General features: G+C 36.4%; 1 protein-coding gene across 6 annotated transcripts in view; it reads left to right on the top strand.

Moving 5' to 3' along the window:
* Positions 1–22,339, top strand: part of PLS1 (plastin 1) — a 97,219-nt gene that overhangs the window by 67,046 nt on the left and 7,834 nt on the right. For 5 of the 6 annotated variants that reach the window (XM_019753596.2, XM_074334020.1, XM_074334019.1 and 2 more), the window contains exons 5-13: positions 2,807–2,939; positions 4,204–4,285; positions 7,245–7,410; positions 7,491–7,633; positions 9,423–9,518; positions 10,978–11,173; positions 11,668–11,688; positions 15,832–15,910; positions 18,939–19,053. In XM_019753596.2, coding sequence (XP_019609155.2) covers positions 2,807–2,939; positions 4,204–4,285; positions 7,245–7,410; positions 7,491–7,633; positions 9,423–9,518; positions 10,978–11,173; positions 11,668–11,688; positions 15,832–15,910; positions 18,939–19,053 — 1,031 coding nt within the window. The remainder of the gene's footprint in view (positions 1–2,806; positions 2,940–4,203; positions 4,286–7,244; positions 7,411–7,490; positions 7,634–9,422; positions 9,519–10,977; positions 11,174–11,667; positions 11,689–15,831; positions 15,911–18,938; positions 19,054–22,339) is intronic. The other variant, XM_019753598.2, reaches the window with a different exon arrangement.

Raw genomic sequence — 22,339 nt, 5'->3', positions numbered from 1 at the left:
GATCAGTGGATTTTTACCTGTGTATACATCCTGTAACTACATCCACATAGCTGCCAACAAGCCCAAGATGACCCTGAGTGGCTCCCTCAGGTTTCTAACAGTAACTGTTCCTTCCAGATGTAACCACTTTTCTAATGTCTATCACCATAGATTTTTTCAGTTGTTTATCAAAGTCTACCCATATTAAAGTACATCAAGTGCACTAGTTTTAAGTATATGGTTTGATGATTTTTTTTGTTAAAGATTTTATTGGGTAAGGGGAACAGGACTTTATTGGAGAACAGTGTGTACTTCCAGGACTTTTTTCCAAGTCAAGTTGTTGTCCTTTCAATCTTAGTTGTGGAGGGTGCCATTCAGCTTCAAGTTGTTGTCCTTTCAGTCTTAGTTTTGGAGGGCGCAGCTCAGCTCCAAGTCCAGTTGCCGTTACTAGTTGCAGGGGGCGCAGCCCACCCTGCCTTCTGGGAGTAGAACCGGCAACCTTGTGGTTGAGAGAGAGGTTGCACTCCAACCAACTGAGCCATCCGGGAACTCAGCGGCAGCTCAGCTCAAGGTGCCGTGTTCAATCGTAGTTGCAGGGGGCGGCGCTGCCCACCATCCCTTGTGGGACTCGAGGAATTGAACTGACAACCTTGTGGTTGAGAGCCCACTGGCCCATGTGGGAATCGAACCGGCAGCCTTCGGAGTTAGGAGCATGGAGCTCTAACTGCCTGAGCCATCGGGCCGGCCCTGGTTTGATGATTTTTTTTACATAGAAATACACCCATGTAACCATTATCTAGAATAAGAGAACATTTAATGGCTTTTAAAAAAAGAACAGCTTTATTGAGATATAATTGAGATAGTATGAAAGTCACCCTTTTAAAATGTACAGTTCAGTAGTTTTAGTATATTCACGGAGTTGTACAATCATCACCACTATCTAATCTTGGAACCCTTTTGTTTGCCCAAGGAGAAAACCTATCCTCATCAGCAGTCACTCCCCATCGCCCCCTTCCCCAGGTTCTGGCAACCATGAGTCGACTTCTATTTCTGTAGATTTGCCATTCTGGAAATTTTATATAAGGAATCATACAGTAGTGGCCTTTCACTTGACACTCTTATCTGGCATAATATTTTCAGAGATCATCTGTGTTGTGGCATATCTTGTACTTCATTCCTTTTTATTGCTGAACACTACTCTGTTCTGTGGTATCACATTTTATTTATCCTTTCATCAAGTGACAGACATTTGACTTTCCACGTTTTGGCTATTATGAATAATGCTGTGTGAACATTTGTGTACACATTTCCCTGTGGACATATGCTTTGAATTCTCTTAAGTATATACCTAGGAGCAGATTTGCCAGGTCATATGGTAACTCTATGCTTATCATTAAAAACAAAACAAAACCTGCCAAACTGTTTTCTAAAGTATCTGCACCATTTTACATTCCCATGAACAATGTATGAAAGTTCCAGTTTCTTTACATTCTCACCAGCACTTTCCATTTTATTACAGCCATTCTAGTGGTTGTGAAGTGGTTCCTGCTTCCTGGTTCCTACACATGGAGCATCCTCCCTGTCCCTGTTCGTCTTCACGTGTTACAAATCTGTCTTTCAAACAGTACCTTCTCCAGAAAGCCTTTTTTTTTTTTGATCCACCCAAACTACAAGTGATTATTTCTTTCTTTAAATTCTTCAAAACATTGCTTATGTCTCTTGTGGTGTGTTTTTTTCCTTATGTTGCATTTTTTTGGTGTATGTATTTTGTCATTATGCTACAATATCTTAGTGATCTTTGAATCCCTAGATTCTAAGTTCCTGAGGAAGTACAGTGAGGCAAGGAGAGAAGAAGGCAGATTATGATATGTACAAAAGAGAAAGCTTAGTAAACGTTTGTGTCTTTTTGATTCTCTCTCTCTCTCTCTCTCTGAGAGAGAGAGAGAGAGAGAGAGAGAGAGAGAGAGAGATTAAATTTGGGGGGTTATCTGCCAAATAAGCCCTTAGGAAAACTGCCTAATTCTAGGAACTGCGGCAATAATGGGGGAGGTCAGCTTACTGTATGTTACCCAGTGATGGAAATGAGAATTATTATCTTTTAGGTTTCATATTGTTAAATGATTTCTATACCTACATAATAGTAATAAAGCACTACAACACTTTTTCTTTAAGTTGCTTCCTATTTTCCCCACTGCATAGCCCAGCAGCACTTTCTGCCTAAAGGTCAATGTACCCACGCTAGGAGCCATGTATTGAAAAGCCAAGGAGGAAGGTGGCTGAGGGTAGCACTGGTATCTAGATTTGTGTCAGTTTTTTTATAGCAGAAATTCCACAGAAATGGACCACTTTTATTTATTTGAATAACTCCTGATTTAAATCAGTATTTCTGTTGTAAGCCCCAAATAACAAGTCTATACATTTTTCAGGGGTGGGAGTAGAGTGGAATTTATTGCTGTGGATATTTGTTTCTTGTATTTTCCCCCTGATTGTGTGTGTGTGTGTGTGTGTGTGTGTGTGTGTGTGTGTGTCTGACTGACCTCTGATGTGTGGCTTCTGATTCATTAGCTCTCAGAAGCAGTATATATTTGGAAAGATTTTAGAACCAAACTGAATATTTACTGTGCTCACTTAAAGTATATACGTTGTTCTCCCCTAATATATCAGACAAAAAAGTGGAATAAATTCCCCTTTCTTCTTAAACCCTTTAGCGTTTTAGTAGAGTTTTAATAATTGGCATTTGCAATCTTTGAACAGAAATTAAAATGATATTTTTATAGTGCAGGGAATTTTGTGAAGTGGGGTTTGCTACTAAGATTTTCTTTTGCAGAGGAAGAAAAGGTGGCCTTTGTTAACTGGATAAACAAAGCCCTGGAGAATGACCCTGACTGCCAGCATCTCATACCCATGAACCCCAGCGATGGCAGCCTTTTCAAATCACTTGCGGATGGCATTCTTCTCTGGTGAGCTGAGCACTGGGTTCAGGGAGCTGTGTTCTTACTGTCTCCATTGATGAGCATTCAGTGAAAACTACCATTCAGCAAATCTGTTGTCTTTCGGAATTAGTTAGCAAGCAGCTCTACATACGTCTTGAAGAATTTATGTCACCTAGAAAATTAAGTACTAAATGTTTTCTAGAATTTTCCTTCAAATACAATCTCTTATTTTTCTGGTGCCTTTCTCCTCTATTTCCTTAAGAATGCCAGGCAACTTCTGAGTTACTGCTCTAATGTGTTTGAATATGGTCACAGGGTGTCTTTTTTCACTTCTCAGCACGGGAGCGTTGATTATTGACTAGCACAGGAACGTGGGGACTGAGGTGACATTAATGCTGGGATTCAGCATGCTCACATCCTTGGCGCTTTGCAGTCTGTTCCTGCTCACTCCCTCGTAAACTCTCCAAGGGCATGTCTTATCTTTGTTGCATACACCATAGTCCCAGCATACTTCTTTGTACAAAGAAAGTGCCCCATTTTGTTGTTTATAAAAATACAGGACTTACAAAGAAGAAACTAACCATCACAAATATTCTTATCACCCATAATTAACTATTATAACATTCTGGCACATTTCCTTCAGTGTTTTTACTTGAAAAGAAAAAGAAAAACCTACCCGTGAGTACAGGGTATTAGTTTTTAGGACATTACATATAAAATATACTGTGAGCTCTACCTGTAATTCTGGTCTCTTCCTCTGCTTCAGAGGAAATGTCTGTTATGAATTGAATGGGTATTTACCTATCTTTAAAGTATAAAATATATTCTAACATACAGACAGAAAATTTATATCAATTTCTTTTAAAATGTTTGAGTTACTGAAGTTTTAGAAAGACTAAGTCTCTGGCTCCTTATTTTTCTGCAACATCAGCAATTTCACAGTGTTGATACCACTTTATGAAACTTGGCTTCTTGAGAATTTTTTTGTTTACATTTCAGGCTGTTGAATGTTGATCATTAAATGAAATAAAAACCAGAGTCACGTAAGGAAAATGCAGGAGTGTTTTTAAAAATTAGGAGGAAGTGCTAAGATTACTGTTGAAGTGAGTGATGGATTTGTTTTACGTTAGGGAATATTTCTCAGATTTTTAAAATTAAGTCCCTACTGTGAATCACTGTATAATATTTTAAAGAAATAGGTTATTATTACTTTTCAAAAGTTAACTATTCTGATTGCTTGGAAAAACAGTTCTGGGAGTCTTGCACTAAATTATTCCCATTTTCTTTTTAGCAAAATGATCAACTTATCTGAACCAGATACAATTGACGAAAGAGCCATTAATAAGAAGAAGCTCACCCCTTTCACTGTTTCCGTAAGTGTGTGCGCTTTGCCAGTCTTCATGCAATAGTGCTGTGAATCATAGCCTTTCGTAATGGATGTTCAGGCCCAGGCACAACCTTTGATTTAATGTAATTTCAGCCTCATGTGAAAACTAGGTTTTTATTAAAGAAAAGTTCAACTGCATTTTGTCGTGAATAAAATTAAGATCCAAAATACTTTGGATGAACTTCTTTACTTAAGATAATAGTATTCAGGTTTTATTATTGTAATTATTGTTATTTTTATTAATGAATCTTCGCTTGATGCCAGTGTTTTTGTGGGCTGGTTGAAAAAAAGAATAGTGCATAGTTTTACCATTTCACAACATTTTTAGCTATTCATTATACTAAATAGTTCTATAGGGAGATGTCCATTTACGTCTTGTTAAAGCCCAGGAATTTATAGTCACCATACTGTTTCCCTCAAAATGTCTAGAACAATGGGTAGATACAAATATTTACCAAGTATTTACTACGTACCAGTCACTGTTCTAAACATATCACATGAATTACCCTTTTGACTCATCCTAGCAGCCTTAAAATAAGATACTGTGATTTTAAAGATGAGGAAACTGAGGCAGAGCCGGACTAGGAGCCCAGTGGTCTAGCTCCAGAGCCCATCCTTTCAATCACCGTGCTATACTGCCACTCTCTGTGGTGGTAGTAGCAGCAACTGTTTAATGTTCTAGTCACAACTGTAGCTATTAAAAGGGAGCCACTGCTAAGCTATTTTGTACAATCCTTGATTTTGCTGAAGTTGTTAAGTCTCTTCTATAAGGAATCTGTGACCTTCGAGCAGTGGCACGTGGTTAGTTTTGGACTATCCAAGGGGGACTCCCATTTCCTGTTATCATTGAGAACTATAGAATTAGATGTTGACTAACATGGCTTTTTGTCCCCCACTCTAATAAGCCAATAATGTTGCATGTCCCTAGCAGAAACTACCATTCTTGAAGAAGGCCATTTCCAATGGCAATTGGCAGAAGGTTATTATTTTTTTTCACATCTTGTGTCAGGATGCTTCATCTAGTATCTATGATTCTTTAAAATATTTATATATGTCTTATTTCTAGAATACATTGCATAATTTTTTTATGGCACTGAATCTGCAATGCAGCATTTTTTACTATTGTATAAATTTATTCGGTTTTGCTTTTGATAATTGTATGCAGTGCATTAAATAAAATAAAGAAAAATTCTGTAACTATTTTGTAATAGCTACAGGATGGGTGTGAGGGGCTAAGTCTTTTATGGTTTTATTTTTAGAGATAGCATTCTTCCAATGTGAGTAGGGGGTAATGGTCTTGGTCTCAAAGATGCTTGAAGGAGTGTACTAATGTAGAATGAGAAAAGGAAGGCCTCTGGGAAGAGGCAAAGTGTTACAGTGGATATTAAATGTGTCTTGTTTATTCAGTAATTTTAGAGCTCTAGGAATAGATCTCCTAGCAAACTACCAGTTTCCCATGAAACTTTATCCTGAAGAAGCCTAATTCATTTGTAAAAGATTGCAAAGATAGTGATAACAGTTTTTCACCTTATGATGATGGGTTTATGTAGTATCATGATGTATGAAAGAAGAGAAATAAATATAAAAGGATGAAGAGGGCATACAGCGACGATGAAAACGGGGAAGGAATAGGTCAAGTCATCAATAGCAGGACTCATTTTTGATCTTGGAGACTTTCTCATTTTTCTTCTTTTGCTCAGTGTACTACTGAGCTGTATATTCTTGCTTACTTATCATTATCAAAAGAAAAATAAGTTATATAAGACTGAAAAAGCAGATTGGTGATTTAGGGATCTAAAAGTCAGGAAACTAATAAGAATGGGTATAGGAAATTGAATCTGTTCATTAAAATATGTAAAAAAATCCAGTGCAATTAATATTCTCAGATACCAAAGTATATGCGTATATATTTTATATGCTCTAGTGTGTCTTTTGGAGCAATGATTAATAATCTTTATATAATATATTATACAGTATAATATAATACCGTGTCTTATGTTAAATTTTGCTCCAAAAGATGCGTTAGAGCTGATGGTCCAGCTAGGTCTTATTTTTGGGGAAACACGTATGTCTGAGAATGATAAGGGTACAGTCAGGAAGACGTCGTAGTGTTGCTTACTCTTTTGTGTAGGGTAATCAGAGAGGGTCATTAGTGCATTTGAGCAATCTTAAAGGAACTCAGAAAGCGTGTTCCAGGCAGACGGAATAGCATGTTCAAAGGCTCTATGTAACTGGAGCAGAGTGAGTGAGAGGACATAGTGGGAGAGACAGACTCAATTTGATAGAACACCTTCAGGCTTCTACCTTAGTAACATCCCTACTGCAGAGTATTGTGGAAGCCATCTTGTAGAGAGTCTAAGGATGGAGGTCAGGAAGGAATTAAGAAACCTGAATAAAGGAATTGATAGTTTCCAGATGTATTTAGAAGGTAGAACTGACAGATATTGGTGATTGGGTGTGGGAGGCAAGGAAGAACAAGGATTCTGCTTAGATTTATGACTTACGAAGAAAGAAGGCAAGAATGAAGGTAGGTCCTATCAACCAACACAGGAAATAAGTAAAGAAAAGCCAGTTTTAATGACATTAGAGGAAGACCAAGGAAGCGTGGAAAGAACTGCTGCAGGTTTAGACATGCTGGTTTTGAGGTTCTTGTGGGGTACCCGGTGGACCTAGCCCAGTGAGCATATACGCATAGGCAAAGAGCTCAGAGTGGGGCTGGAAGAAGGTGTGGGCCAGATATACGGATTTGAAAGTCACTGGCATATAAAGGTAATAGTTAAAACTGGGATTTTTTTTTTTGAGTAGTGGTGTTCTGCTTGTATAAATATTACTTATGTTTAAAGATCTGAAATTTCACAATCCATTCTTTCTTATTTACCTGCACAACTTGCTGATAAGCTTTAGAAAGTCCCTCCTCATGGGTGCTTTTCTTTGTGGCAATTTAGGAAAATTTAAACCTGGCCTTGAATTCTGCCTCAGCCATTGGTTGTACAGTGGTCAACATTGGTGCACAGGATCTGAAAGAAGGGAAACCTCACTTGGTGTTGGGACTTCTCTGGCAGATCATCAAAGTCGGTCTTTTTGCTGATATTGAGATTTCCCGAAATGAAGGTAAGGCCATCAAAAAGGCTTCCTCTTCATTGAGCTATGCTTATTACAGGACGAGTTATGTTTCAGTGTTTTCCTTTCAGCTCTGATTGCGTTGCTGCATGAAGGTGAGGAACTAGAAGAGCTGATGAAGCTTTCTCCAGAGGAGCTGCTGCTGCGATGGGTGAACTACCACCTGACCAACGCAGGATGGCATCCCATCAACAACTTCAGCCAAGACATTAAGGTTGGATTTTAATGTTCACATTTGGGACACACAGCAAGGATGTAGAATGTAAAAAAACAAAACGCGTTCAGACTTAAATTTGAATTGAAGTTTAATTCACAGGGACACAGTGTCGAAAATGAAATTTTGCATTTCTTTGAGAATTATAATCACAGAATCTGTTATTTTACAAAAAGTAGTTTATTGGTTTTTAATAAGAAATACAGCTTGCTGTGAGAGGAAGGAGATGCTAGCTTTAGCAGATTAAAACATTCGTTTCCATTTTATATGCCACAGATAGACCAAATTGTAATGAGGATGTCAGTCTGTTAATTTGGCCTGAGAATTACACCTGCTCGTTGGACTAGAGCCCTTATGGGCCTGACCAGTTCACCACACTTCCTCCCACTTCACTCTTACTCCCACTTTAACAGTAACCAGCTAATAGGAAACGAAATTATCTGAGGGCACATGGGGTCCATAGATGAAAGGAGGTCTTCAGGTATGTCCCTCAACCTGAAACACTCCCCTACCTACTGGGGGAGGCTTGTCAAGGAAACTGTAACATTCAGTCTGCCTAATAACTCTCTCATGGCCTCTGCCTGGACTTTTTCTGCTCTGTGCTTTTGTTTGCTTCAGACTAATCAGTGTTGGCATTAATTCATATTTTCTCTTTAGATATTAACCTTCAGTCAGGTTATGTTCTGCCATAATGGCCCAGATGACAATCTCTCTCTTTGAAGTGGCATTGTAACATTTCTTTGCTTTCGTCTGTTATATGCTCATTTAAAGTTTTACTTTGAGGGAATCTCTTATTTTAAAATTCAGTTCATCAGTTCATTCAGTAAATCCTCCTGTGGGGCATTATGCCGGGCAAGAGGCATGCAAAGACCTAGTTCTTGAGAAGATTCCCGATTGCACAGGGAGAGAAACATCCCATAGATGGATATTTCAGTTACTGCTTAATAAGGCACTCAAAACTGAAAGTAACAGTTTGCTGTTTGTCATGCTGCTGTGGCTTAATGACGCTTGGCTGGGTGACTCTGCTTCAGGTGATTTTGGTTGGGATTACTAACTCTTTGCATATGGCTGTCAGTGGACTGGTCCGGAATGTGTGCAAGGGTACCACTCACAGGTCTGGTGACACTGCTTCTCCAATGAGACCTTTCCATGTGGCTAGCTTGGGCATCCATGCAGCGGGCTAGTCTCAGAAAATTGGACTTCTTATGTGGAAGCTAATTTCAAGAGGATGGAAGCAGAAGCTCTTAAGGCACTTAGAAGCCCCAGAACATCACTTTAACTATGTTTGTTGGTCAAAGCAAATCACAGTCCAGTGTAAGTTAAAGGGGAGGGGAACAGATTGTGCCTTTTAATGTACAGGGAAGAATTAATGATAGCCACCTTTGAGTGGGACTTCGGTGGGTGATTTATTACAGTGTGGTCACAGCTTATTTATAGAGGTGGCCATGGGGTGCTGCACAGTAAAGAGGAGGGCCCATCATTCATGCTAGAGAATCAGGGAAGCCTTCCAAAAGATAGCACTTGACCCTGACCTTCACTGATGCTAATGCTTGCTAGTGTAAACAAATGAAAAGATGGGGAAGGGTATTCCAGTGTAGGAAACAGTATTGCTAGAACTCTCAAGTGCAAAATAGCATGGTGCATTCAGGAGTCGGAAGTAGTAAGTTACTGTTATTATCCCATTCTTTGAGATGAGAGTAGTTTCTTCAGTTTGAGCACTTTTTTCCTAAATCCAATGATGATTTTATTCATTTTTAAAATTCTATTTCTTTTTTTTTTTCCCCTGAAGGATTCAAGAGCTTATTTTCATCTGCTTAATCAGATTGCACCTAAAGGAGACCGTGATGATGGACCTGCCATTGCCATTGACCTTTCAGGATTTAATGTGAGTAGAAGTTTTAATTAAAGAAAATGTTTTAAAATTTTGATACAATAAACATAAAATTTACCATTTTAACCATCTTTACGTGTACAGTTTAGTGGCATTAAGTATATTCGCTTCATGAGCAACCGTCATCACTATCCATATCTAGAGCTTTTCATCATCCCATAGTGAAATCTGTCCCCATCAAACACTAACTCCCCATTCTCCCTGCCCCAGCCCCTGGGAACCACTGTCCTCCCACGTTCTGTCTCTATGAACTTGACCAGTGAGTACCGTCACATGTAGAGTGCAGTTCTCTACAGGCAGCATTCCCTTGTGGATCCCCAGCCCTTCCGTAAAACTCGGCCTTCTGCTCTTCAGTAGTTTTTTCATGGTCCAGGCTCCAGGTCTCCATGCTAAGAAATCTGGCTGTCATGACTGAAGAAAGGGAACTGCAGGTGTCTAAACCTGAGTGTGTGTGGAATCAACCCTCCATCTGCTTTTCCCTGGTGCTGCGTAACTGGAAATGACAGGGCGTCTTTATGACTGTCACTGTGTACTAGGAAAGGTAGCAACAAGCCAGTATTACATTGCTAAGCCATTGATGATCAATTCTCTAACTTAGAATCAGAAATACGCAAACTAAAAGCGGCAGTTCCTGGTATTGATCGTGTTGGAGGGGCTGTACAACTCCTGAGCCATTTAATACATTTCCTAGGAAGTCCGTTATGTTAGCATAAGTTGTAAATACCAACGATGGTTCTATCTAAACATTGAAAGTGCAGTATCCACACTATTAAGATTTGTTCTCCCCCCTTTCTTCTGCCTCCCCCCCATTCCTATTTAAGCCGTTGTTTCTCAGACTAGTTGTGTAGGACACAGCTCCCTGGCCCATGCTGGTATTATGAGCCTTGCGCTCCCCACAACAGTCGGTGGCCAGCTCACATCGTGTGACTATAATAGTTTATCCATCTGCTCTCCTGTTGATATAATCATTTGGTTTGTTTCCAGGGTTGTGAAAAGTGCTGTTCCTTCTGATTTTAATAGTTTTTGTATGTATTCCAATTTGTTTTCATTGAGGAAAGAGTCTACTGGAAATATCATTCAGGGTAGAATGGGTGAGACACCTCAGCCTCTTCTCCAGAAGTCACCCTAATGTGTGGCCTTGATCAAGTTATCTATAATTTGATCAGTACTTTACAGATACAATATTTGAGAGTTTTGTTGAGTACTGCATAAATGGGGGTGAAATATTACTCTGATCCCAGCAAGAAAACTTAGAGACTTATTCTTATCGATTTAAAAGAAATGGGGAAGTTGATTTGTAATTCTTGCACATTCTGACCTTATTTGGAGCTATTATCAGATATATTTCCAGAAAAATAATTCCTTATAAACATGTAAAAATTATGCCAATCAATAAAAATTATGCCAATGGAAAGTTTAATCTTGACAATTTTTAATTTATTTCCTTGTTTAGGAGAAAAATGACCTGAAGCGTGCTGGATTCATGCTTCAAGAAGCAGATAAACTGGGCTGCAGGCAGTTTGTTACTCCTGCAGATGTGGTTTCGGGCAATCCCAAACTTAATTTAGCTTTTGTAGCTAATCTGTTTAACACATACCCATGCCTACACAAGCCTGACAATAACGACATCGATATGAATTTATTGGAAGGTATGTTCCTTCTGCCTTTAATTGATTCACTGTTTGTGCCTTCTTGTGGTATTGTCCTACTTCACTGTCGGAGGTAGGGGGTTGTGCTGGGAAAGGAGTTTACTGTGTATAGGTCTGTGCATCCATTAAAAAGTTCCAATTAAAGAAAGTAGTTTTTGGTTTTGGTTAAAAGAGAATGCTGGGGTAAATCTTACTTGTCTGTCATTTCTCCATAAGACGTTGGTGAAAACTGTCATACATTAAAAATAATCTCTTAAATGACCACATAACATAACTCCACCACGAATATGGACAATGAATTATCTATTGGAAAAAATAATTTGTAGCTTTTTTTCTTCTTTGAAAGCTACAGTTTGATTCCAGTATTGTTCTCTTTTTAATGTTTTTCGTGTACATGAAAAAATTTACAATATTCATTACTTGTCTTGTGTGTGGGCTATTGTTATCTGTCTCATAATTTATAATACTTTCCTATTTTGCTTCATGAAATGCAGATTTGACCCCTCCTAATGTAGGTACTGTATTTAGTACTTTTCTATACTCTATATAAATATATTCATTCTGAATGTTCTTTTTATTAGTACCATTTATTCTATCTGAGTTGATATTTATTTTTTGCATTGTTCATGCTGTGTTTTTTCTGTCTTAATATGCCTAAAGAATGAATGATGACAAGCAAAAAACACAAATGAAACTTAATTAGAATAACAGAGCAAGGCTTGATTATGTAAATTATCCACATAATTTGCCTTCTGTAATGATGGGATATTGTAATTGGAAACACAGAAGTCAATTTTGACAATTGGATTTTATGATTTGATGTAAAGCCTTTATCCCTCTCTTGTAAATAAACAAATTTATCTTTTATCACAAGTAATCCTTGAAAGGTTCTATTTAGGTTCTAAAACATGTTATTTTGTATATTTAGCTATGTTTCATTTACTGAATGTCACTGAAGCTTACAATATATGAATTGTCATAATGACAAATACATTAATATCTAGTGCTTTCTCTTTATCTGTTTCCCAGCCTCTCTCCTTTTCTTCTACCATTCTCATTCACATGCATACCAAAAACCATATTAGTATGAACTAAAAGTGAAAACAGTGGCGGCAGTTGTCAAAGGTGGGAACCAATCCTGAAATATTCTCACTAGGTGCCCTGGTTTGGAGAAGGTGGTCCTCACAGAAGGATTCTTCTCAGTGGGGAGAATTTCATGCTGCAATATTCACTCTCTCACATCACGCATGTTACTCCCTTCTTCCCCAGTGAGACAGAATGAGAAGTCAGTTTCATGATCTTTTTCTCTTTGACTGCCACAACCAAAGTTCCAATGTCCTTGTCACTTTATAATTAGTTTTTTGATTAATGAAAGATGTTTCAGAGTTAACAAATATGTTCTTTGAGGAACATGATTAATTTAATTCACTCTTCCTGAGGTCCAGTAAAGTAAAATAAAGACTATTTTCTCTACTTAGAGATGTAACCGAGAGGGGATATAGATTAAAATGTAGATTTTTCAGCAGAGAAATTTAGGGTTAGAGATTAGAACTTTAAAACAAATAAAAAAGAAGATGGCTAAGTTTTTATGAGTCTGGAAAATTTCAGAATCCCTCTGTGTCTTACATTAGAAGGCATTGTTTAGAGTGGCATATTAAAAATGATCTGCTTTTTATAGTCACTGAATTCTTGCTAGTTATCTTTTCCAACTCGCTCGCTCTCCTATTTGTCACGTTTGAATTCTTTTGCTAGTGTTCAGCATGCTTTTGGAATTTTTCAGTGTGAATCAGATTGCTAAATATTTCCATTAGTATTTACTATATTTATATTAGAAGATACTGTGGGAAATATTTATCAATCATCTTTATTTAGAACATATGTATGTCCTGATACATCTGCCACAAATGTATTTGACTTTGACTGTCATTGGAAGTTTTTCCTCTGTAAATTTGTTTTTATAGATCCTATGAAATTTGAAGCTTGGCCTTATCACATCCCATATTCATATATTAGTATGTCCTCACTGGCAAAGAATTTTATCTATGTGGAATTAAAGAAGTTAAAAGCCCAACTGCATATTAAACCTTTATATTAAATTGAGCCAAATATGGGGGCTACAATAGAGAGACCAGGTCAGAATTCATTTGTGGTGATAGAAAATACATAGGCTACAGAATCTTCGTCAAATCATGGTTCCACCATTTAATATCTGAGTGACATCTGTGAGTCTCGGTTTTCTCATATATAAAACAAGACTAATAATATTTATTTTGAAGAGTTATAGAGCAAGTTAAAATGACCTTTCATGAATGAAAGAGTTTAGCACACAGTAGGTGCTCAATAATGGTCCGGTCAGAAGAGGAAAACAAAACATCCCTTAGCACATTTAGTGAGTGTTAAATCCATGTTAGGTCCTTTTCTTTCCTTTTAGTAGCCTATTTTTGATATACTTGTTATTTTTCCAGAAACGTTTATCAATTGCAGATATCAGTTTGATCCTGAAAATGAAAGGAGTGTTTTATAGTTTTTTTGATTTTTTTTTTTTTAACTATCAGTAATTAAGATTTTACTTCTAAAATTGCTTTAGTTGTCTACAATCCAGACAACATTTCCAATTTGGAATACATGTTTTTGTAATGCTTTACCATGACTCTTGCACAAATACATAGTGCTTCTGGCTTTGAGCATTTATTTACCAAGACAACTTGAAGTGGCATTAGATAAATAAATGTTCCCTTATAAGATCTATTTTACTTTCCAGGTACCAAAAATTAAAATAATAATGATATAATTAATTGAGAATAATAGGGAAAGATACAAGCTTCTGAAGCTTATAATACTGTCAGAACTCAGTCAAGATAGAAGTTTAGTGTCCTTTAAAGTATTATTCACTATATCATCAAGTTCTGCAGAATTTGGATGTTATTTTAATTAAAAATTAAACTGTTGTTACACTACCAATGTTTCTAATTTTAGAACATCATTTTGATTTTCAGAGATGGAAATAATGTAAAAATTCTCTAATTACTAGAAAAAATTTAAATATACAGCAAATAACAGACTGTAATAAAAAAACAACTAAAAGGTAAATCCAAGTCACATGCATCAAACTGGTAATCATAATATGACATATTTATGCCACTTGGGGACGTTCAAATATTTAATTTGCATGTGTTGAATAAAGCACCGTAAGCATGGTTTCTAGGAATATTTAGTTTCACTTGGTTCTTTTTAAAAAGGTTCTCACATAGGCTATTTATTATAAAGTAATAGTGGCATGTACAGTAGACTGACCAGTTATCTTTTATGCAGACAAGAGGGGACAAAATTTAAGCAAGAAATTACATGGTTATATAACATCATCGAGTAAGAAGAAGTAAAGCAGATTCTGGGAAAGCCATTAGGTGATGGTATTGAAAACCACATGAAAGTACAGTGGGCAGATTATTTCCTGAACAGTTGGCACAGAAAACCAGAATCTTACAAGGCTTGGGTTTGTCTTGTGGGTGTGCAGGTTTATGCTATCGGTGACACTTAGATGACTGCAGGTGACTGCAGCACTGCCTGTATGGGAATGGGCCCCTGGAGCTCAGATGCTTATAGATTTATAGGCCAGACTGTCCTGGGAATCTCCCATGAGCCAGAGTCTGGAGAGTGACCCAAACCACTGTCTGGTTTACAAGTGATGAGAGGTGTACGTAAATGTTTAGTTTTTTCCGGAGTCTGGAGAGGAGATGTAGGCTAGGCCATTTCATTGTCCCCTAACTTTGCTATAATAGTATGGTCACTTAGGACTATTTGCAATCCAGGGGATGACGAGAAGGCAGACATGGCAAGGAGAGCGTACATCTGTCTCTGCTCACTTTGTGTCACACCACAGCCCCCGTTTTCCTTATTCGTGATGTAAGCACTGCTGTGAAGGGAATGCTGGGGGAGTTTAGGTAATTACAGGTTAAACAGTAGCGCCTATAGGAGTTCTTGGGGTGATCTTTGAGGTCTGGGTACTAGCATGAAATGTGTCTTTCTCTTAGTACCCTGTGTGGGTGCTGTGTCCCTTATGTATTTTCAGTGGTGACAATCTAAAATAAGAGTCCTGTAAAATAATTATATCCCCTCATTGCTTGTTTTTATATTCCCTATAGTCCCCTGTCCCCTTCATTGCTATTTGGTGTAATTAAAATGTAGGTTTATGTGCCCTGAATCTTTCCTATATAAAACCCTGTCAGTACGAATTTAGTAACATTGCTTTGGGAAAGGTACAGCCTTTCTATTTCAGTTTAATGTGCTAAAGTTATTCTGACTACTAAAAAGTTTTCTTTCATTCATTTTTAGCCAATCCCTTGGCATGTAATCCTAAATATAGATATGACCACGTAAGTTTGTTACTTTTCTGGACAGAGAAACCCAGGGCTCAGTAGTTCAGAGACATCAAGTAAGGAGCTCTAGATGGAGAAATTTAGAGCAAATAGAGCTTTCTAGACAGCAGGGGTCAAAAGGGACTTTGGCAATGAGATTCCCCGTCCCCCCCCCAAATATTTTGGTATCATAGGAACCTTGTCAAAGTATGATGGCCAGTTTTTATCTGCCTGAATGTTTTAAAATGTAGTTGTTGATTCCTTTTGTCCTGAATCATCAGTGTAAAATTGTGTCTACCCTAGGAGAGAGCAAGGAAGAGAGGACATTTCGGAACTGGATGAATTCCTTGGGGGTCAACCCATACATTAATCATTTGTACAGGTAAGTATTTCAGATTCATGGCCAGGATCCAACTTTTCTAGTTTCAAGCTATTGGTATGTTTTCATGAGAACATTTTATAAAAATCACAAGAATTTTAGCCAATATTTAGAGTTTCAGAATGCTGGGAATTGGCAATAGAAAGGATTCTAAAAGAAAAGTAAAGTATTATTTTAAAAAAATGATATGTTATTAGTTACAATTTTTGATAATATAAACAATTTGGTAAAGATAATCCATCTTACTCTTTTATAATTATTGATCAGGAAAATAATAAATTATTTCCATTTAACATATTAGGAGAATAGTAATATTTTATAAATAGTTATCATTATATCAATCTTTTTCATTATAATTCACATTCTATTTATTTTTCCCAAACCCTCAATTGTGTATATTTTTTGTAATTTGTAGAAGTGACTTGCTTTCCCTGAGTCATTGTTACAATTTATCTTATTCTTTCTTGCTTGAAAATGATAACACATTATTAACATTGGTAGAACTAAGAAAATATTTTCCTTAATTATTTCCTGTACTCTTTGGTGGTACTAATAACATGTTTTTCTAGGTGTGGTTGAAAAGGAAACCTGCCTTCTCTCTTTATTATAGGATCTACCCTGCCTTCAAAAATATGAAAGAACTAAACTTTAGCTAATTGTATATTTTTTAGGAAAAAGGCTCAGTTAACTAAACCTATTAATAATTTGCACACCCAAGGAAATTCCTTAATGAGCATTAACTAAATTATTATTTAAATATGAACTGAAGATTACTGCCACAAAAGACCAAGTTCACTGGCTAACTGAGGATTTATGATGGAGTAATTTCTGCTTGGTGTATATTCAAAATAGTCTTTAAAATGTAAAACCAGTGTTGCCTTATTATAGTAACTGGCTTTGATGTGATAGACTCATATTTGATAAACTCTTAAGGGTGTGTAAATTCCAGCTAAATACAAGAGGTAAATGTCATTTAGACTGGAACTGCCATTATTGTGCAGGGCAGTAAAGGACTCAGATCCTGGAGGTGAGGAAGGATTGGACCTTTATGGAAAAATTTGAAAGAATGTCTGTAATATATAATTGAAAGAAAAGAATAGGTCTAGTATGATCCCATTTTTATTTTAAAATTGAGTGTATACATATCTGTATATGAATATCTTTTAAATCTGGAGGGATGAATACCAAACTATACAACCTGAGGAGTAGCAATGAAGGGTAGTGAGGAGACTTATTTTCAGTCTTAGGAATTTAAATAAATATGTATTTTTTACAATGAACATGTATTTCTTTTTTAATTAAAAAGTAAATTTAAAACTAGGGAATTAAGATTTGTTGAAACTCATGGTAACTTCTTCATAAATATGAAGAACACTAGAGTTCTCTCTCGTTGGCGAAGAGAATTGACCAAACTTTTTAAAGATTATTTGTAGTTATATAGATCCTGAAATGCTAGCACAGGGCTTCTAGGCATATGAAACTTGTCTTGGGAAAGGGAATTTAGAAAATTCTCGAAAGTAACATAACCTTACAGAGAACCATATGTAGAAAAACAATAACCAGAAGTTTAGTTGGCACCAGAACCGTGTGTCCATGCGTTTGTGTCTGGATCATATTCCTAAACCCACTAAGTGATTTTAGCTCCCCATCCACAGTCTACCAAATGCAAACCGAGCCAAAGCATTAGAATAATGTAGATCAGTTTTAACCGAAAGTTCTTTCCTCTAAATAAGTAGTAAATATATTTTAAGAACTATTTAGTCCTAGGATTTTTCTATGACAAGTTGTTCTGGAATGCATCTTGAATTCTCTGGAAATCATTTTAACTCTCTGAGCCTCAGTATCCCTACTTGCAAAACATGAATGATAATACCATACTACATAGAAATAAGAATGAATTCATTTAAAGTAAAAAGAAAAATTCATGAAATAGATGAGATTCCAGAAGCTATTCAAATACTTCAGTGATTTTTAAAATACACAGTTCTCTATGTGTTTACAGATAAGCTCGTCAACTCTTGAGTACTTTGATAATAGACTTGCTTCTTCATCGCTCAGGGCCGGGCCTGGCCCCCTTTACTGCCATATGGTGTGTGCTCAGAGATGCAAAGGAATTTTTGTATGACTCTTAGCTAAACATAACTCAGTGAACAAGCTGTTGAGAGAAAAAAGCCACATAATGTATCACAGAGCTAGCACGTTTAAGATCCACTGCTGTTTCTTTGTGTCCTTAGTATACAGAATTGAAAACAGACTCAACAGGTATACTTTGAGCCTCAGGAGAACATGGTTTTCTGAATTCCAAGTAGGTACTGTTCTTGCTGCAATGACTCCTATTTGCTCATAAATTCCTTCCTCTTAACCCTCATTATCTAACACGAACAGCTGCCTACTGGGTAGCTATTGTGATTTTTATGAGGACTTTTTAAGTTTTAAAAATCATAATACATAAGCAATACCTAGACGCCATTCTTACTGTACACGTTTCAGGAAATAAATATGTAGAATAAAATAAAACATGCGACTCCGTCCTTTACCCTTCCTATATTCTTATTTTTCCCTGCCCAATGATAATCACTATTACCAGCCGATAGCACATACAGGTATTTAAATACCCTAATTTTGAAAGTAAATTTAATAAACTCTGTGTAGTGTCATGCCAGTGGCATTTTTAAACATAATATGTCTCGTAAAGCTTCTCGTGTCAGTACATAGAGATGTGTCTTGTTATGTCTTATGCTGGCCGAGGAGTACATGGTATGGACAGTTTATTCAGCAGCTTTCCGCGTGGTATTAAGTTTCCAAATTTATAAATACTGTGGCAGTGAATGTCTTTGTCCGTGTATCTTTAGAAACATTTATGAAAAAATTTGGAGAAATTCCTAGCTTAGAAGTTCTGGGTCAGATTATATATCCTGTCATTAAATGACCCTGTTGTATTTTTAGCCGTAAGTTCATTTCCAGTTTGCTGAATAAAATTAGGTCATACCAGCATTTCCTCCTCCTTCACCTTCTCTCCCTCCTATTTCAGTGATCTCGCAGATGCTTTGGTGATCTTCCAGCTCTATGAAATGATCCGTGTGCCAGTCAACTGGAGCCATGTCAACAAACCTCCTTATCCTGCTCTTGGAGGGAACATGAAGAAGGTGAATGCAATAATGACCATGGATGTGTCACTTTCCTGACATAAAGCAGAGGGTTAGAGTTACAAAGCTTAGTAAAGTGTGCTCTGTTCCCACAGTTCTGATTCCACCCCAAATGTGTTCAGCTTACTAGCCTGTTTACAAGTGTGCTTTAAGAAATGTTTGGAAAGGTGAAGGCAGTTTCCCCAGTCAGACACTTTATATCACTGTTTTGGTCATTAGCAAGTTGTAGTACTTAACGTTGTTTGAGATGCATCATTAATGCACTATTATTTTCTAATCACCAGAATTTGCCAAATCTTTACTGGTTATTCGTTAATATTTTCACAGATATTATTGATTACCTGTACAGTGCAGTGCAAGAAACAGACTAGTACAAAGCATGGAGCTGGTCCTCAGGAAGCCCTAAGGAAGTTAGGGAGACAAGACTTGTGTCCAGACAACTACAGTTGGGCACAGCGTACACTAACATGAATGTTACGACTTTTAAGGAAGAAAAGGCCACAGGCTGCACGTATGAGAGTGTTCGTGCAGGAGGAGGTTTTTGAATTAGTCCTTCAGAAATGGATAGAATTTTGTCAGAAGGAGACTGGAGAAGGGCTGAGGATTAGGAAAAAGGATAGAGATGGGAAAGTATAGTGTTTCTGGGAATGGGGGAGAATGGTTTGTGTGTAGCAGAGGATTTGGGTAGATAAGAAGTGGATGTGAACACTGAGAGTTTGGGTTGGAGCTAGATACTGGGAGCCTTGAATGTCCAAGGACACATTGGTTGTTTCCATGTCTTGGCCACGTGAGTAATGCTGCAGTGGTTATTAATAATGGTTCACTGCAGCATTATTCGACAAAGAAGATGTGATACATATACACAATGGAATACTACTCTGCCATAAGATGAAATAGTGCCATTTGCGACAACATGGATGGATCTTGAGATTATCAAGCTAAGCAAAATAAGTCAGAAAAAGTCGAGACCTATATGACTTCACTCACATGTGGGATATAAAACTGAAAGCAATAAACGAACAAGAAACAAAAACTCATAGACACAGACAATAGTTTAGTGGTTACCAGAGGGTAAGGGAGAAGAGAGAGGGGTGGCAGAAGAGGGTAAAGGGGTAAAATATATGGTGATGGAAGGAGAACTGACTCTGGGTGGTGAGCACACAATGTAATATAGAGATGATGTATTACAGAATTGTATACTTGAAACCTATGTAACTTTACTAACAAATACCACCTCAATACATTTAATAAAAATTAATAAAAATAGAGTTTGGGTTTTAAACTCTAAGCAATGGGAAGCCATTAAACATTTTTGAGCAGCGCAGTGACTTGATGACAGTTAATGGGAGAATATCTGGTGGATGAAGGGTAAAGAAAAGTACACATCTCCAGTATTCTTCCTCAGATGGGGGATCTGTGGTGTCCTTGGTGTTCGTGTTTGCTCTGTTAAGTTGCTGCTTTAATATTCAGCTTTGGTTCTGTTTTTGCTTTTCCTTTCTATCCTCTGTATTAGGCTCATTTGCCTTTAACACTTTTTTTTTTTTAAATTTTTATGGGGATCCAACCGGCACCCTTGGTGCTACCAGCACCACACTCCCACCAACTGAGCTAACCGGCCACCCCTGCTTTTAAGACTTTTAAATGTTTATACTTTCAGTTAACTTTATCCTTTCATTTAAAATGATGTGAATAATCCAAATATATAATACAAATTAATGGATTCAAATTGCTATAGGTTATCAATATGGCTATTATGAAATTGACTTGCATTCTCATGCTTGAAAAACTATCTCTAGTTGAATAAATGGAAATATAGCCATATTCCTGGATAGAAAAACTAAATATTATAAAGATATTAAATTTTGGCAAATTAACTTTTAGGTGGAAAATAATTTCAGTTAGAATTCTAAGTCTCCTTTTGTGTGTATGTGGGCATATATACGTGTATGTTGGAGGATGGGATTTATAAAGTGATTCTAAAGTTCCATTTGAACAAGACACAGGCCTAATCATTAAGATTTTTAAAGAATATTGAGGGGAGGAGCTGTTAGAAAATATTTAAAAATTTATTATAAAGCGAAAGTAATGAAGTAGTTTAATACATATAAAGGAATAGAATGGAATACAGTAGCCTAGAAACCTATCCTAAATAGAAGAACTTAATACATGACAAGGTACTTGCTAAATTCAGTATGGAAAGGAAGGATCATTCAAAAAATGATGCCAAAACAGCTGGTTAACTATTTTGTTAGGGATAAAAGTGATCTTCACCATATATCATCCACCAAAATAAATTCCAGATGGATTAAAGGTAAAGACTTAAAGGGTTAAACGTAATAAATAACACTTTAAAAAGGTGAAGATTATCTACTGATGGAATGATAAATTACAAAGAAAAAAGTTGATATAGTAGATTACATATAAATTTAAAACTTCTGTATGCAAAAATAAACACCATAAGCAAAATTAAAAAGCAAACTATAAAAACAGTAAACTTGGAAACATATTTGCAACAAATACGACAAGTGGTTGTATGCACTTAACATATGAATACTTCATACAAATCAATTTCTAAAACTTGATTCTGTGACTAAAATTGTAATAGCAAAATGGGACAGTGAACAAACAACATGATGAACAATCCACAGAAAAAGAAATACACATAATGAATTTTTTTTTCCACACAAAGAAATGCAATTTAAAATAAGAAACAATTGGATTGTACTACATCCAGTGTTAGAGGAAGTGTTCATTTGCATAACCTTTCTAGATTCTGTTTGGTAATACATTATCAATAGTCTTCAAAAAGTCCTTTGACTTGATATTTTCACTTATTACCTATCCTGATGAAATAATGAAGTTGTGTGCCAAAATAGTCATCATATTAATGTTTACAGAGAAAAAAAAAAAAAAGAAAACAATAGTTGTTTTATAACAGGTTAATAAATTAGGATACATGCATAAGGAAAAGAATGTACCATTAAAAAATAGCATTTTTAGTATTTTTTAGTAGTGACATGGAAATGAGCAGGATACAAAATCACATATACTTGTATATATATGAATCTAATAGATTTAAAATGCACACAAAGAGACATGCATTCAAAAGTGACTTCTGTTCTTTAGATCTCTAGAATGAATATGTATTTATAGACTATAACTTAAAAAATTTTTTTTAAAAGAAAGACAAAAGAAATAAATCATAATATTAAAATTACTTAAATAGTGTAATTATAAGAGGTTTATATTAATATTTTTCAGTATTTCTAGTGGTTGGGCTTGCTTA

Source organism: Rhinolophus sinicus, linkage group LG01 (assembly GCF_036562045.2).
Source record: "Rhinolophus sinicus isolate RSC01 linkage group LG01, ASM3656204v1, whole genome shotgun sequence".
Lineage (NCBI taxonomy): Eukaryota > Metazoa > Chordata > Mammalia > Chiroptera > Rhinolophidae > Rhinolophus > Rhinolophus sinicus.
The sequence above is the reverse complement of the archived record's forward strand: the minus strand, read 5'-3'. Positions and strand labels throughout refer to the sequence as shown.